Below are 13787 nucleotides of genomic sequence, written 5' to 3'. Positions count from 1 at the left end.
TTGTTTCGTGGCCTTTATGGCCTTCAGCAAACAGAGGTGGCCATTTCAATTGTTGGGAGCCAGTCATGGATGAATGCTCTTTTTCCAGGACTGAATGTGCTGCAAACTGACATCTGGCTTTGCAATGTGTTTGTTCTCAGTCTTATATGGATTACAAGACATGTCACTAGCTAGAACAGTGCTGCTATGTTTAATAGTTTCAGTGACATCAGCATATGCAGTTTGCCAAGTCAGGATGGAGGGATACGGTGACTTAACAGTTTATGTTTTCTGTTTGGGGTGGAAATACGTCTCCAGTTATGAGTCTGGTTGCTCTGCCAAGCTCACACTGAACTTCTTTTGGATTTTACTTCTTTCATTGAGGCCTACATCATGTTCATGTTCACTGATTTCTGTGTCTGGGACAAGGGCCCTCCAGTCAGTATAAAATGACAAATCCCTCAGTTGACATGGAAGCTGCAGCAGTGGTTGCTAGGGGGAGTTAACTTTTTTGAAAACAACTAAAGAAAAATTCATGTAACTACAGCCATGTTTCCAGTAGCCACAGCAACTCAGTTCACTTCTTTACATTGCTTTATATTTATTTAGTAGATGTTTTTGTTCAATGTCACTTACATGAAGTGCATTCAAATTTAAAATTTGATGTCACGTGCAAGCTCCAGGAGAAACCATTAAAACGTGTTAGCTAAAGTCCTTCACTAAGAAAGGTTTTTTCAGCTTTCTTTAGTCTCTCCATCTTTTTCTTTTGGATGACTTTTAAGTATTTTATCTTTTAATTTTATTTGTACCGTGTCTTTTTAAAAGGCAAAACCCCTTGCTTTTCTTTATTGATTATTGTGTTGCTAACATGAAAGAAGGAGAAACACCCTCAGTTGTGCAGTCTACTAGAACCTTTTCTCAGAATACTGTCTATAATAAAATATGAACATCAACATTCGGGTTTCTGATATCAGTTTCGTGTCATGTTGTGTCTTCCTCTAACAGAGCTGATGAAGGTCCGGCGGAGTTAAAGCTCCTCTTTGACCTCGGCCTCCAGCATGTTAGCTTTAACGACGGTAAAACATCCACATGCCAGTTTATTAAGGAAGCTTAGCATATGGTGCCTTTTTCAAACGAGGGAGAGTGTGTGTTGTATCAAAGCTAACACGACAATGCAACAAAACCAACAGCAGCTCAAAGGACAGTGTTTTATCCATCCATCTGACTGTTAATGTGTTGCTGCAGATTACGGCGAGAGGCCCTTCCCTCCTCCTCTGCCGCCTGATACTGAAAATCCCTATCGACCTAACCTGGAGGATGAATACTACTAACAGGAATACCAGATCCAGCTTGATCTGTCCTGCATGCGTGGAGGATCATCTGCAGCAAAAACATCATGCTGAAATATAAAAAAATCTTGTTTGCTTGCTTTGTATTTAAACATATTCCACTCCAACTGCCACCTTCTCTGTCAACAAAAGCCATTTTATAGCCTGTGACTATAAAACTGGCTGAGCAGCTGCATGGTGAAGTGTGTGATCTGATGAGAATCAACACCAGGACCTCACAAGTATGCTAAACAAGTGTGTGTGTGTGTGTGTGTGTGTGTATGCAGTACATACAGTATGTGTGATGCCAAACGTAATAACGACAGAACACCATGAGATCTGCATTAAAATTTTTAAATAAAGAATTCACACCTAAAAAATTTCCAAAATAAAGAGAAATTTCACATACTACATGTTGAATCAATACAATGTGATATTTATAATTACAGATATTAAATTATTTATTTATATATGGCATATCGATACACCCTTTTGTATAGCCTCTTGCTGTTTTCCTGTCTGCCAGAGTGGCTGTTGAGAAGGGAACTCAGAATAAAGTCAGTGTTGATCTCTTGATGCGAACACAATGGCTTTGATCAGCAGACGATTTGTTTCGCGGGACTGGCGAGACAAATTCCACATCCTTCCAACATTTTATCTTCTGTCAAATATAGATCACATAAAATCATCTGTTACAAATGAATGTCAGTGATAAATGATGGAGGAAGCACACTTTCTGTTTGTTTTTCACTGCAGAACAGCTGTCATGTACCCGTGCTGGACCCTAGATGATTAAAAAGTATTTTGCTATGATCGCTCACAAGACATCTTGATGACAACCAAATTTTGATGGGAAAATCGATGTTTGTTTTTGATTCGGTGCATCGCTTGCGGTGGATTCCAAAGGCCTGTTCATAGAAAGCAATATGTTAAAAATGGGGACAGCGATGTGCCATGCATGAAAATTCATGAGAGAAGGTTCAACTGTATGTAAAACTCTACTCCCAAAGATTGATGATCAAACCAACAATCTACTCTTCGTCAACACTTCAGAATCCTTTTGGGGCAAGTCTAGTCTCTCTTCCGGTCAGCAACTAAAACTCGCTTTCATTATCACTTAAGCTGACAGCTTTCTTGATTAATCGTTTGCCTGTAGGAGGTCTTGAAATGGCAAAAAAACCCAAAACAAACCTATATAGTAAAGCGTAAAGCCAAAGCGTAAAGTCACGTCATAAAATGGCCTGTTTTGTTAATTTGACAAAACTCCAAAACCAAAACATGATCACTGTAATCAATTATCAAAAGCAAGCATGGCCCATTATGCACGGTGCTGCAATGGTTAGCAATGTCGCCTCATAGCAAGATGGTTCCAGGTTCGAATCCCGGTCTGGGCCCTTCTGTGTGGAGTTTGCATGTTCTCACTGTGCCTGCGTGGGTTTTCTCCGGGTTCTCCGGCTTCCTCCCACAATACCAAAAACACATTAGGTTGCACATTAGGTTAATTGGCTACTCTAAATTGCCCCTAGGTGTGAGTGTGAGAGTGTGTGGTTGTCTGTCTTTGTGTGTTGGCCCTGCGATTGACTGGCGACCAGTCCAGGGTGAACCCCGCCTCTCGCCTGTAGTCAGCTGGGATAGGCTGCAGCAGCTCCCCCCTCCGCGACCTTGACGGATAAACAGTATAGAAAATGGATGGATTGCCCATTATCTATATGTCAATAGATGAATTGATTAATTGAATTTTTTCAGCTCCACTCAAGCGTGTAATCAAGTCAGAAGCATCCACAAGCAAACTGACAGTCAGAGGAAGTCTTTTAGGTATCCTGTTGACAAATAAAGCCATTACGTGTGTCTATAGTATTTTACATGGCTGAGGCCAAGTCCTTTGGATGCCTGGAATGAACAATAAAATATTCATGGTGTGTTTATTCAAGTTGCTGTCTTCTTTTTTTCTTTTTTAAATTAATTCCAGGACCAGATGTCTAAACAATATGCACGTGTATACTCTTGGGTTACAGACGGGGAACAAATATGACTTGTGACAGCACAGGTACAGTACAGCACATTTAATGCAGTGGAAAGAAGTGCAGGTCACATCAAACACACTCCTCCATCTCTATTTGCATTCAAACTCTTAAACTCAACACACACTCAATGGCAATCCCTTCAAATGTTATGATTATGTTCACCGAGGAAGGTCACAACAATCTGATGAAAAAGAGGCACTACTAGTGAAGATATGAAGACACCAGAGTTTTGCTTTAGTTCCCCTGTCAGCACCTGCACCTCACTGTACCAAGGATCACATCTTATCACTGAGAGCATTTTACATTTTGGATGTGGAAACCACAAAGAACAAGTTTCTAAAAGGAGACTTTGTGTGCTGGTCTTGTACCACCAAAAACCCTAAGTCAACATCTGGCTTGCCCCCCACCCCCTCCCACCCCTACAATTAAAGGTCTTTGTCACTGATTTCATACTGAGTTAGCGCACACAGTAAAGAAGCGCAGTGTCTCTTGCATTAAACTAGGAATTACGGGCTGGGCTAAGGCTTTACTGGCCACATGGTGCCACAAGGCTATTTAGCTGAGCACTACAGTACCAATAGAAGCTGTTACGTTTGAAAGGAAAAATCCACAACTGTACACCCTCAAAACATTTTTCTTTATATTTTTTTTTTTTTTTTTTTTTTTTTTTTAATCACAAACAAGTGATGCTCAGTACACTCCAGGGGTTATTTGGTGTGGGTGGACGTAGGCGGAAAGGGGTGGCCCTTTGACTCCAAGGACTACTACACAAGATCTGTTGGCGTACTTGCATCTACATTAACCACTGTTTACTAGAGGAACAAGTAGTGATGCTGGGCCTTGCGGCTTTGCTGTTTTGGAAATATAGTTTATATGCTACATCCTGAAACTGCACTTAAGATTCAGTCCGTTTCTACTCTGACCTTGTTTGAAAGCGAAGAAAAAAAACCATTTCATGTCCTTGAATCCTACTTAATATTGGGTGTAAGGCTGCAAATAATGATTTTCATTTATCAATTAATCATTTGTTCCACAAAACATAAGACAAGAGTGAAAAATGCTAATCACAATTACTCAGAGCCAAAGTTGGAATTTACTTTCTCCACTGATTATCAAAATAGTTTCCAACTATCTTTCCAACAGATGATTAAATTGCCTAGATTTGGCAACAAGGTTTGACCCCTGAAACCAAAACAATAAAAAGGAACCTGGAAATGCAAAAAGCATCACCTGCAGCTGGTTTTATGACAGTGTTTTAGGGTGGATTTTTCCATTGCCACTGAACAACGTGGACGTCACCTTCCTATCAGGTGTGCTAAAAGTGTAAGATTCACTGGCCCTACATGGATTTGGTTCAGTTAGTGTATGTTTTCTGTGCGAGGATGTTTTTTAGTAAATATACACGTCGCTCATGCTCAGACCTTAAATACGTAAGCCAGAGCCAACTTTTATCATGTGCTCATGTCTCCAAATTTTAGATGCTGTTTTTCTTTTGTCAAGTGCAAGTACAAGCTGGTGCAGTCCAGTGCGGCTCCTGGGCTTTCAGTGTTGCACCTGATGAGACGATGGCACAGGCTAACTAGCGCTGCCAAGGCTGCGGTGATACAAAGTTTGTGCTTTCCATGGGCAGGCTGTGATCAGCACCTCATCACTGACTCCATTTTGCATATTTTCTTTCCTCAATACGCTCCTGCTTTGGCTCATTTTCATCTCTTCTTGCTGCACAAAGGTTTCACCACAGTTCCAGTACTTGATCCTTCTTGTCGCGCTTGTCTGTCAGATGTGTTAATTTTTTTATTTTTATTTTTTTGTATTATTTGATATGTCCATCCTTCATGCAACACTATGTTATGATACAGTATACTGTACAGGGATGTGGCTGAAGGCAGGGCAGGGCTATTCCAGATAGATGTCCTCTGTAGGGCAGGAGAACTCCACAAACTCTTTATAGTACAACTGGAAGGCTTTCCTGAAAATCGAGGACATAACATTAAGTCATTTCTAGACCTCCTAAGATTACACACCCAACTTCCTATAAGTGAATGTGAATTCAGGCTCCATTGTGTCACGTGACAGCAATGCCAACTACCTACCAATACCAACTGCTATACCATATTGTACCACTGGGGTATTAAATTCGACTGGACCTTTCACATTCAAAATAGGGATGATGTTTATTTACTAACCACTAGCACACTGAAGTAAAAGCATGAACTTCCTCCATGCAAAGAATGAGTTGATCATCGATGTGAACCATCAATGCAAAAGACACAACAACTCACCCTACTGACTCTGCGAGAGGTTTGGTGGAGTTTTCAGACACAAACACATGGCAGGCAAATCTGTGGTCTGCAGGATGCTTCGTAATAAAACCAAAATACCTGCGGATAAGACACAGAAAACAAATAAGACACCCCGGAGAGGGCACTTTGCATTTCTACCAGAGTAGGTTGCTGCATTTACTTACTTGCTGTTTTTGGGGTGATAGCCGCAGAAAGAGACGTTCTTTAACTGGAAGAAGTGATTGCACTCGTTGCTCTGTGAACAGGACACAGAAAAGAGGCAGAATAAATGATTTAGTTTAGCATCAGGAATGTACAGTACAGAAAAGTACAAAATACAAAAGCAACTATTATTGGTTACTGCCTGGATAGTTTATAAATTACTAAATGACAACTATGAGTATTGAGATAAACAGTAACACATCACACTATCTGAACAGTTGGTCAGTAGAAAGATCTTTATTTTGTATCAGCTTCCCTGGCCCATTGAGGTAAAGCTTATTTTGTACTTTTGAATTTCCAGGTGACACTGCAACATTTCTGTCAATATAAAAGGAAAAAAATGTGATGTTTGATGCAAACCCACATTACAGACACCATATGTCACGAAATATAGCTCACGAAAGCAACTGCATTTTAGGTGCACCTGCCGGCAGTGTCCATTGGCTGCCACATGGGGGCGACATGCCTTAACTGTTTAGCAACATTGTGGTATAAAGATGAGCATGAATTTGACAAAACCTCACGAAGCTGCACTTAATTTGTGTTAAACGGACAGACTATGAGAAAGCAAGAGTCTTACTCTGTCACAGGCATAATAATCCTCTTGAACCGAAAGCTTGATGCCCTTCACACTGATCTCCAGGATGCAGGAGGAAGGCGGGTTGTACTTGACTGTCATCCTTCTGTTGGTGGCAATCTGGAAAACAAATGTGAAGGATGACCCCTTAATGTTGGATACAGTTATGCTGAGTTTGAAAAGCTCAACTGAAAGTTTAAAATATTAACAGGAAGCTTGTTATAATTACTGTTTATCCCAAGTGTTAAGTCGTTTTGCACTTCCAGTGCCGACACCCTCCACACTCTAAATTAGTAATTGTTTCTAACATGTTTTGGATACCTTCTGCATAGCTGCACACAGAACATCATTTCCTTTGTGAAACGGCACTTGAACGGAGCCCAGGAACTTCAGCCGGTATCTGTCCATCCACTCACTGCTCTTCACTGCACAGGTAAGAAAGGAAAAAGGATTCAAGGATTCAAGGATTCAAGGAACTTTATTGTCATACCAGCTCACATTCACATGTTTATGGTATGAAATTAGGACTCAGGTCCCGGGAGCAGTAAGTGACTATAAAAATATAAAGTACAAATAGAATATAAGATAAACATGGAATAAGAGCTGGAGATAATAGATAAAAACAACAAAAAAACATAAGTCAGTCATTGTTTTTTAAGAACTGAAATGCTGATGAGACTCAAAGATCATAACTCCGTCTGAACACAATCCCTCTTAACCTGTCAGGGTGTGTGCAATGGTGGGTTTCTGCCTTTGTAACCTTAATCTGACTTCTAAGCTAAATCAGAATTCTAACTTTAACCCTCAGTCAACCAACCAAGGGTGGAGCATCTAAAATATTCCAACTTTCCAAATTCTTTCTTTCCTTATCCACAAAATGATGTCCATGTCACCCTAATATGAAAGTTGGTTGTTCTCAGTTAATCTGCAGATTGTTTTTGATTATTCACTTATTTGGAAAGTGAGAAAACGTTGGGCATTTTTTCACAATTTTCAATAGTCCAAAGATATTCAATTCATCACCACATAAACAGAGACTGACAGATTAATCCACTATTTTAGCTCTGCATCATATTGACCTGTTAGACAGTGAGCTTTAACGCTGCTGGGTGGACATGAATTACAAGCACTTCTGTTCTTCCTCCTTCCTCCCCCTCTTCCTCCTCGTTTAGTCATTTAAGCAGGTGGCTCTCTGAATAAAACTCGATGAACAAGCAAACCCAACTCTAACTCTGTGCTGCTGCTTTCCTGTATGTGACTTCTCTCTTTCCCTCTTTAAAAAAATGTTCTGAATATAAATAACTTCTAAATTTGGAAGTTGCTTTTAGCAACAGAGGCATGCCGTGACTCAAAGAAGCTTCACTGGATTTGAGCGTTAAAACAAAAATATAACATTTATTTTAGTTCTAGCCTTCACCAGTCTTGCCACTGGATCAATTTCAGTGATTTAGATTCATTATTTTTGTAATGGCTGTAATGCTGTAACGATAAACTGATGTTAAATTTCGCCATAACACACAATATAAAAGATTATTTTGTTAGCAAACAAAAACTACAGCTTCAGTTATATTCAAATAAAGTGACTGTAATCACCTGCCAGTGAAGGATTAGGCACAACTTATTATGATGATGTTCAACTGTAGAAATAAGCATAACAGCCTTGGATATGCCGACTCATACGGAGCTGAAGTCGGTGTTTCAAGTCATATCTCAAAGAAGGGATCTCAGCATCTTCACTTAGACATTCAGAGTCAGTTGTTCTGTATTTCATAATCATGTCTGTACCTTTGAAGCTCTCGGGATCCTTGGTCACCTCTACAGCATAGTAAGCTGGGAAGATCCCACGGGCTCCAGTTCGCATGTTGTAGCCCTCGTACCAGTAATCCTCCGACTGGACCTCCACCAGCAAAGGATCATCCACCTCAAGCTCCAACTCATCGTCATGTCGAGGGACAAACCTGTCCAGACAGACACAGTTATGAGGATCAGAGGGTGGGACTGGATCACAACCTCACACCGTATCAACACAGGCTGTCCGTCTGCCTGGATGTTCTAATACTGCTCTAACATGAATACTGCATGTTCTGAATATCAAACATTCACCCCCTGTAAACCTGAAGAGTGACTCTGAAAAAAAGTATTTCCTAACACAAGAGTTAACTTTGATTCACTCACAATAGTCCAGTGTCAAAGTAGTTTCACAGCAAAGTAACGTATCATCACCACATACTCATGAAACTCCTCACTGACTCTTTCTGATATTTATTTAATAACCACTTGCACACTAAACATATTACAAGCACTTACATTTTAACCATAATATTTTAACCAACATTTCAACCAAAATATTTAGCTTAGCTTGTGGCTTGCAACTACGAGAGCTGCGAGAGACTGGTCACCAACAATAAACATTTGTGAACCCACACAACAGCTGCCATCTGCTCCGAGCCTGCAGGCTGCATGTTTAATTCTCGAAAGTAGGTTCAATACTTAAAAAATCGATTACAGTGTCAGCTTTTCAAGGAAGAGAAACCTTGCTTGTCCAATATCTTTTGTAAATCAGAGACTCACAGAAATTCAACACTGACATACTGTAATCCAGCGAATGAGCCTGATACTGGCCATCCATCCATTTTCTATACCCGGTTATCTGTCAGGGTCGTGGGGGGACTGGAGCCTATCCCAGCTGACTAACACGGCCGTAATTTGGGGGAGACAGGGGCCATGTCCCCTGCACTTCTTCAAAAGGCTGTTTTGGTCCCCTGCACGTTTTACCATCCAAAAACAATGTTACGCTATAGTGAACCGAGAGAGGCCGAGCACTAGGACCAAGCGGAAAATGGTCACTCAAGCTGAAGCCTGTTTCCCTTAGTTTAGACCGCCCACAAGCTCCTCGATTGGCTCTGCCGTTTCTTGTGTGATTGGCCGTCCCTGCTGTCACTCCACCTTGCTTGCACACCGGTGGGTCTGCTAGTCTGTGGTCAGGAGTCCGTGTTAATCTGCTACTGTAAAGTGGGCGTTCGTTCTGCCTGGCCTGGGTCACGTCAGTTAGAGGGATTGTAATATCAGAGGTTTCATTTACATTAACGCCTGAATCGGTGTCTATGTGCGTGCGTGTGTGTGTGTGTATGTGTGTTTGGTAATCAGGCGCAGCCAGGATGTCTAAAAAAAGAAAAGTGGACATAAGAGACTTCTTTAGAAGTCAAAGTTTAAGTTTCTCAAAGAAATGCGTTAGACCCATCCTGCAACACCTTCACTGGCTCCAATAAAGCAAAGAAAAGTGTTCCAGCTCCTCTGCTTTCCACCACACATGGCTAATACCCTGCACCATCACATGACATGACAGTGTACAGAGATGCTGCTATTCACATGACTGCATTGCACCTCCTCCTTCTTTGCATTTATCAGCCTGAGGTCTTCAACAGCAGCTGTAACTTCACGCTGCCTGCTGGAGTGTGACTGTTACTGGGGAAACATGAAGAAATGGAGCATTTTCTGCTCCAAAGAAAGAAAAAAAAAACAGATGAAGAAGAGTTTGTTATACACCCTCAAATTCTGTTTGTGTGTGACACCGGGGGTCAGGGGAGAAGGGCCCGACTGATCACTGCTCTGTGCAGCATGGCCAGCCACAGAGCTCAGAGATAAGCAGCCATGAGGAGCTGCTGTCAGGGTTCAATCACAGTGTAGGAGGAGTGACAATCCAAACAGACAGATACAAGCTAACATGTATACAACACAAAAAAACAGAGCAGTGCAGAGCTCCTGCTTTGATGGTGTTCTTCCTCACCTGTACACAGCTCTGTGGCTCTGATCCTTTTCCTCTCCATTTATGATACAAGAATATAAGCCAAAGGACTCCGCACCTTGAAAACCAGAGAAGAAGAAAAGGGATACAGGGGGAAAAAGTTAAATAAGACAACAGCTTCTTTATTCAGCTGAATGATATCCACTTCAGACAGAAATTAAACTCCATCATACACAACCAGAAGACACAATTAGGACACATTGTGTTGACGTTACTGCACACATGCACACACACTCTTTAAGAAACGTGAATCACACATTAATTAGGCGTAAAACAGATGAGCATTGTGTGTTTCTACCTACGTTCCCCTGAGACAGCAGTCGCCCCCTCCCCCACCACCCAGATAAACTGCTGTGGTGTTTCTAATGAGTCTGTAAAACACATGGACAGCATCCAAATGAAGCACAGGGGCTATTACAGGAAGGTCATGAATTCTGGAAAGAAACATTGCTGTTCAGCTTAGTTAAGTTTATCTTGCACTTTAAGGAGCACATGCAAATTTAATTCCATTATATTTGAGAGAAGCCAGACATCTCCTACCTTCTGCAGCTCAAACCAAGCTGCTCGAGGCTACATTAATTCCCACTTGTATTAAATAGCGGTATGTAAGAGCAAACTGTTGCTTTGGTGGTTGAGTTACATTATGGGTAATGTAGGTGCCTAGTTTTGAGAAGAAATGATTCATGCTGAATATAACAAGATGACATCTCTGGTTCTGCTGCATCAGTTTAGCCTTTTTGGAGCGCAGTGCTAAATTGGTGAAGTACTCTTGTTTGAAAAGACTCGTATCAAAGCCAACACACCTTGAACTACTACAACAGATGATGAGAAACGTATGTGTGGGTTTACACTGCAGCTTTTGAGGATTCAGACTAAGGAAGACGGCCAAAAACGTCATCCCACAAAATGAGATACGAAAATCTTTAGGATCATAACTTGAAGCACTCAAAACACACACATTTAAGAGATTCAGCTGAATAAAAATACAGACAAATCCAAGCATGGAGTGAGCTGTTGCTTCTTGTGTTGCTCAGCCCTTCCAAACGACTGCCATCGTTCTAATACCCAGAAAAAGGCTGTTTCTAAATGTGTGATTAGCCTGTACAAGTGAGGGGAAAAAAGTCTGGAGGCAAATCCAGGAAAGTACAAGCTACTTTTGGCTCAGTGTTCCTCCACCCAGCATGCTATCCAAATGTCCAGCTGGGTTTCTGCCCTCAACGTGGTGCCGTCAGAACGCTGATAAAAATATCAACAAAGCAGCAAAAACTGCAGCTGAGCTGGATACTGTGGCCAAAATTTAGATTATCTTTCATGCAAATCACATATTCAATTTGTTTAATCGTCAGTCCACCGGAATATGAAAGAGCATTTTCAAATATTATTCATCAAGCAGTTTCAGATGAGATTCTACATGGTACGGCAAACATAAAATAGTGCTTTATGTCTCTGAACAAAATCTTTAGTCTCAATAACAAAGTTAAATCTATCCCTGTGCAGAAAGACAATCACAGAGTTGATGATGCTGTATGGGAATATTCCAGCTCCTGAATATCTTTCTATGTGGCTTTGCCTCATCAGCCACATCGCTTTAAGCCTTTCTGACCACACTGGCAGCCCAGCGAGAGAGCATTCACTGGTGTGTTGCTCTGTGTTTAAAGGGAATCACAAAGAACAACAGCCTGTTGTGCTTCCTGGTTGTTTCACACACACAACTTACTCTACTAAGAAATATTAATATGCTCAAAAACCAAATCAGTTACATAGAGGACAGTGAAATGTTGCTGTAAACAAAATACTGAGGAAGCTGTGATGTTAGGAGGCTACCTCATATTCAAAGTGTCTCAGTTTTCTTGACTTACATACTGTATGTCTTTGTAGTTCACAATGAAAACCAAACCAAACCCAAACATAGAATACTTAGTACTCTGAACATCTGCTCACCTTCTATTAAGTGACAATATTTAATGTGCATTTTCAAATTAAAAACAGCAACATATGCATTGAAGGACTCAGACTTCCGGCTGATTCCAAACTGGGATTAAAATGTACTCCTCTTGGGTGAGCTAAAAACCCCCAGCATGCTTGGCTTGTCTGAAAATAAACCACCACATGAACTGAACATGATATCATCATGGCAGTGACTTACTTGAGGAGCGAGAGCGTCCATTCATGAAGACATTGAGGAACTTCTTGGAGAAGTGCAGGTCGCCCTCTGGAGTGGAGTCTTCAGATAGACAAGCTGTGGCCTCTCTCCTCACTCCTCCTATCCGAGCACCGTCCTCGTCCTCCTCATCTTCCTCCTCGTACTCCTCACCGATGGCTGACTCGTAAGGAGAAGAGACGCAGTTGTCGTAGACGGTGGCCGAGTCGCTGTCATCACTGTAGCCTTGGTAACACTGCCGGAGACTGACCAGTTCTAACTGAGCGTGCTCATCCACCACCAGTGTGTATTTGACCGAGTCATATGAAAGGCCGCTGGCCTCTGAGCTCATGGAAGTCCTTACAGGGACCCTGCTGCAACCCCCATCCCCCTTTCCTCCCCCCTTCCTCATCCTTCCATCCATTATTATCCTGTCCACATCCTCATCCTCCCCACAGTAACTTTCATCTGTGGCATCCACATATTCCACTGATGACCCGGGTCTCAGCATGACCCCAGCCCCCGTTCCCTCCCCCTTCAAGCTGAGGTCCAACGCGAGGGAGGGGCGAGCTGAGAGAGCCATGCTGGGCGGCGTGATGAGGGACTCTACACAGGAAGCATATGAAGGCGGGGGGATGTAGACCTCATCCTCCTCATAGATGGAGGGGTTTGTCCGGTCTGGGAGAGGCTGGTAGGGAGGCGGGCCCTCTGTGTCTGAGCTGATAGACATGCGGCCCTGCTCAGTCTGCTGTGAGAGGAATGGTCGGTCCTGTACGCTGGGGGGTTCCAAAGGGTCAGCGGAACGCTGCACAGGAGTCAGATAGATCTCCTCTGTGGGTTCTAGATGAACGTCCGTGTGGTAGCGGATCCTCTCCCGGTGGTTACTGCTTCCGTCCGCCTTCCCTGCTGGGTATAGAGGAGCTGGTGTATAGTTCTGTGGTGGCGGAGGTGCAGGTGGTTTCTCCTGAAGTTTGGAGCGTGTCGCAGCCGCTGTAGATGAGCCGTGCGAGTGTCCGGAGGTGTGGCTGTGTCTGCAGGGGGCGTCTGTGGAGGTCCCGCGGTCTTTAGTCTGTGCTCCCCCGCCCTGGACTTTGTCCTCGTCGCTTAGACAGCTGTGCTCACGTGGAGGTGTGAGCTCACCTGGAGGAAGAGCAGACACAAACAGCATTACCCAGACTGCCGCACAAACACACATGCAGACACACAAACACGTGCAAAGGCCAGATATACAGGACAAGTATACATGACGCAGAAACGCAGACATGGCCGTCAAACAGACGGGAAAGCAGACATGGCCGTGAACCCACAGACAGATAAAGTAAACCACAAACAGTTTGAGACAAAAGTAGAAATGGTTAGGTAACGGATGTCAGGATTACGCAGCTAAATCCCCATTACTCATCAAATTCAGAGTGCAGCCAGGAAAAGGT

The 13787-nt window shown here is 42.5% G+C and overlaps 1 protein-coding gene across 2 annotated transcripts in view; it reads right to left on the bottom strand.

Annotated features, from left to right (window-relative positions):
- Positions 1 to 1651: 1651 nt before the first annotated feature.
- Positions 1652 to 13787, bottom strand: part of mapk8ip1b (mitogen-activated protein kinase 8 interacting protein 1b) — a 43250-nt gene continuing 31114 nt past the window's right edge. Inside the window, exons 5-13 of one of the 2 annotated variants that reach the window (XM_046394926.1) lie at positions 12364 to 13497; positions 10200 to 10275; positions 8198 to 8370; positions 6734 to 6837; positions 6416 to 6532; positions 5799 to 5869; positions 5614 to 5712; positions 5201 to 5300; positions 1652 to 1968 (exon numbers count right to left, since the gene is read on the bottom strand). In XM_046394926.1, the coding sequence (XP_046250882.1) occupies positions 5228 to 5300; positions 5614 to 5712; positions 5799 to 5869; positions 6416 to 6532; positions 6734 to 6837; positions 8198 to 8370; positions 10200 to 10275; positions 12364 to 13497 (1847 nt within the window). In that variant the 3' untranslated portion in view covers positions 1652 to 1968; positions 5201 to 5227. Of the gene's footprint in view, positions 1969 to 3974; positions 5301 to 5613; positions 5713 to 5798; positions 5870 to 6415; positions 6533 to 6733; positions 6838 to 8197; positions 8371 to 10199; positions 10276 to 12363; positions 13498 to 13787 lie in introns of those variants that run through there. The other variant, XM_046394917.1, reaches the window with a different exon arrangement.

Source organism: Scatophagus argus, chromosome 1, assembly GCF_020382885.2.
Source record: "Scatophagus argus isolate fScaArg1 chromosome 1, fScaArg1.pri, whole genome shotgun sequence".
NCBI lineage: Eukaryota > Metazoa > Chordata > Actinopteri > Scatophagidae > Scatophagus > Scatophagus argus.
The sequence above is the reverse complement of the archived record's forward strand: the minus strand, read 5'-3'. Positions and strand labels throughout refer to the sequence as shown.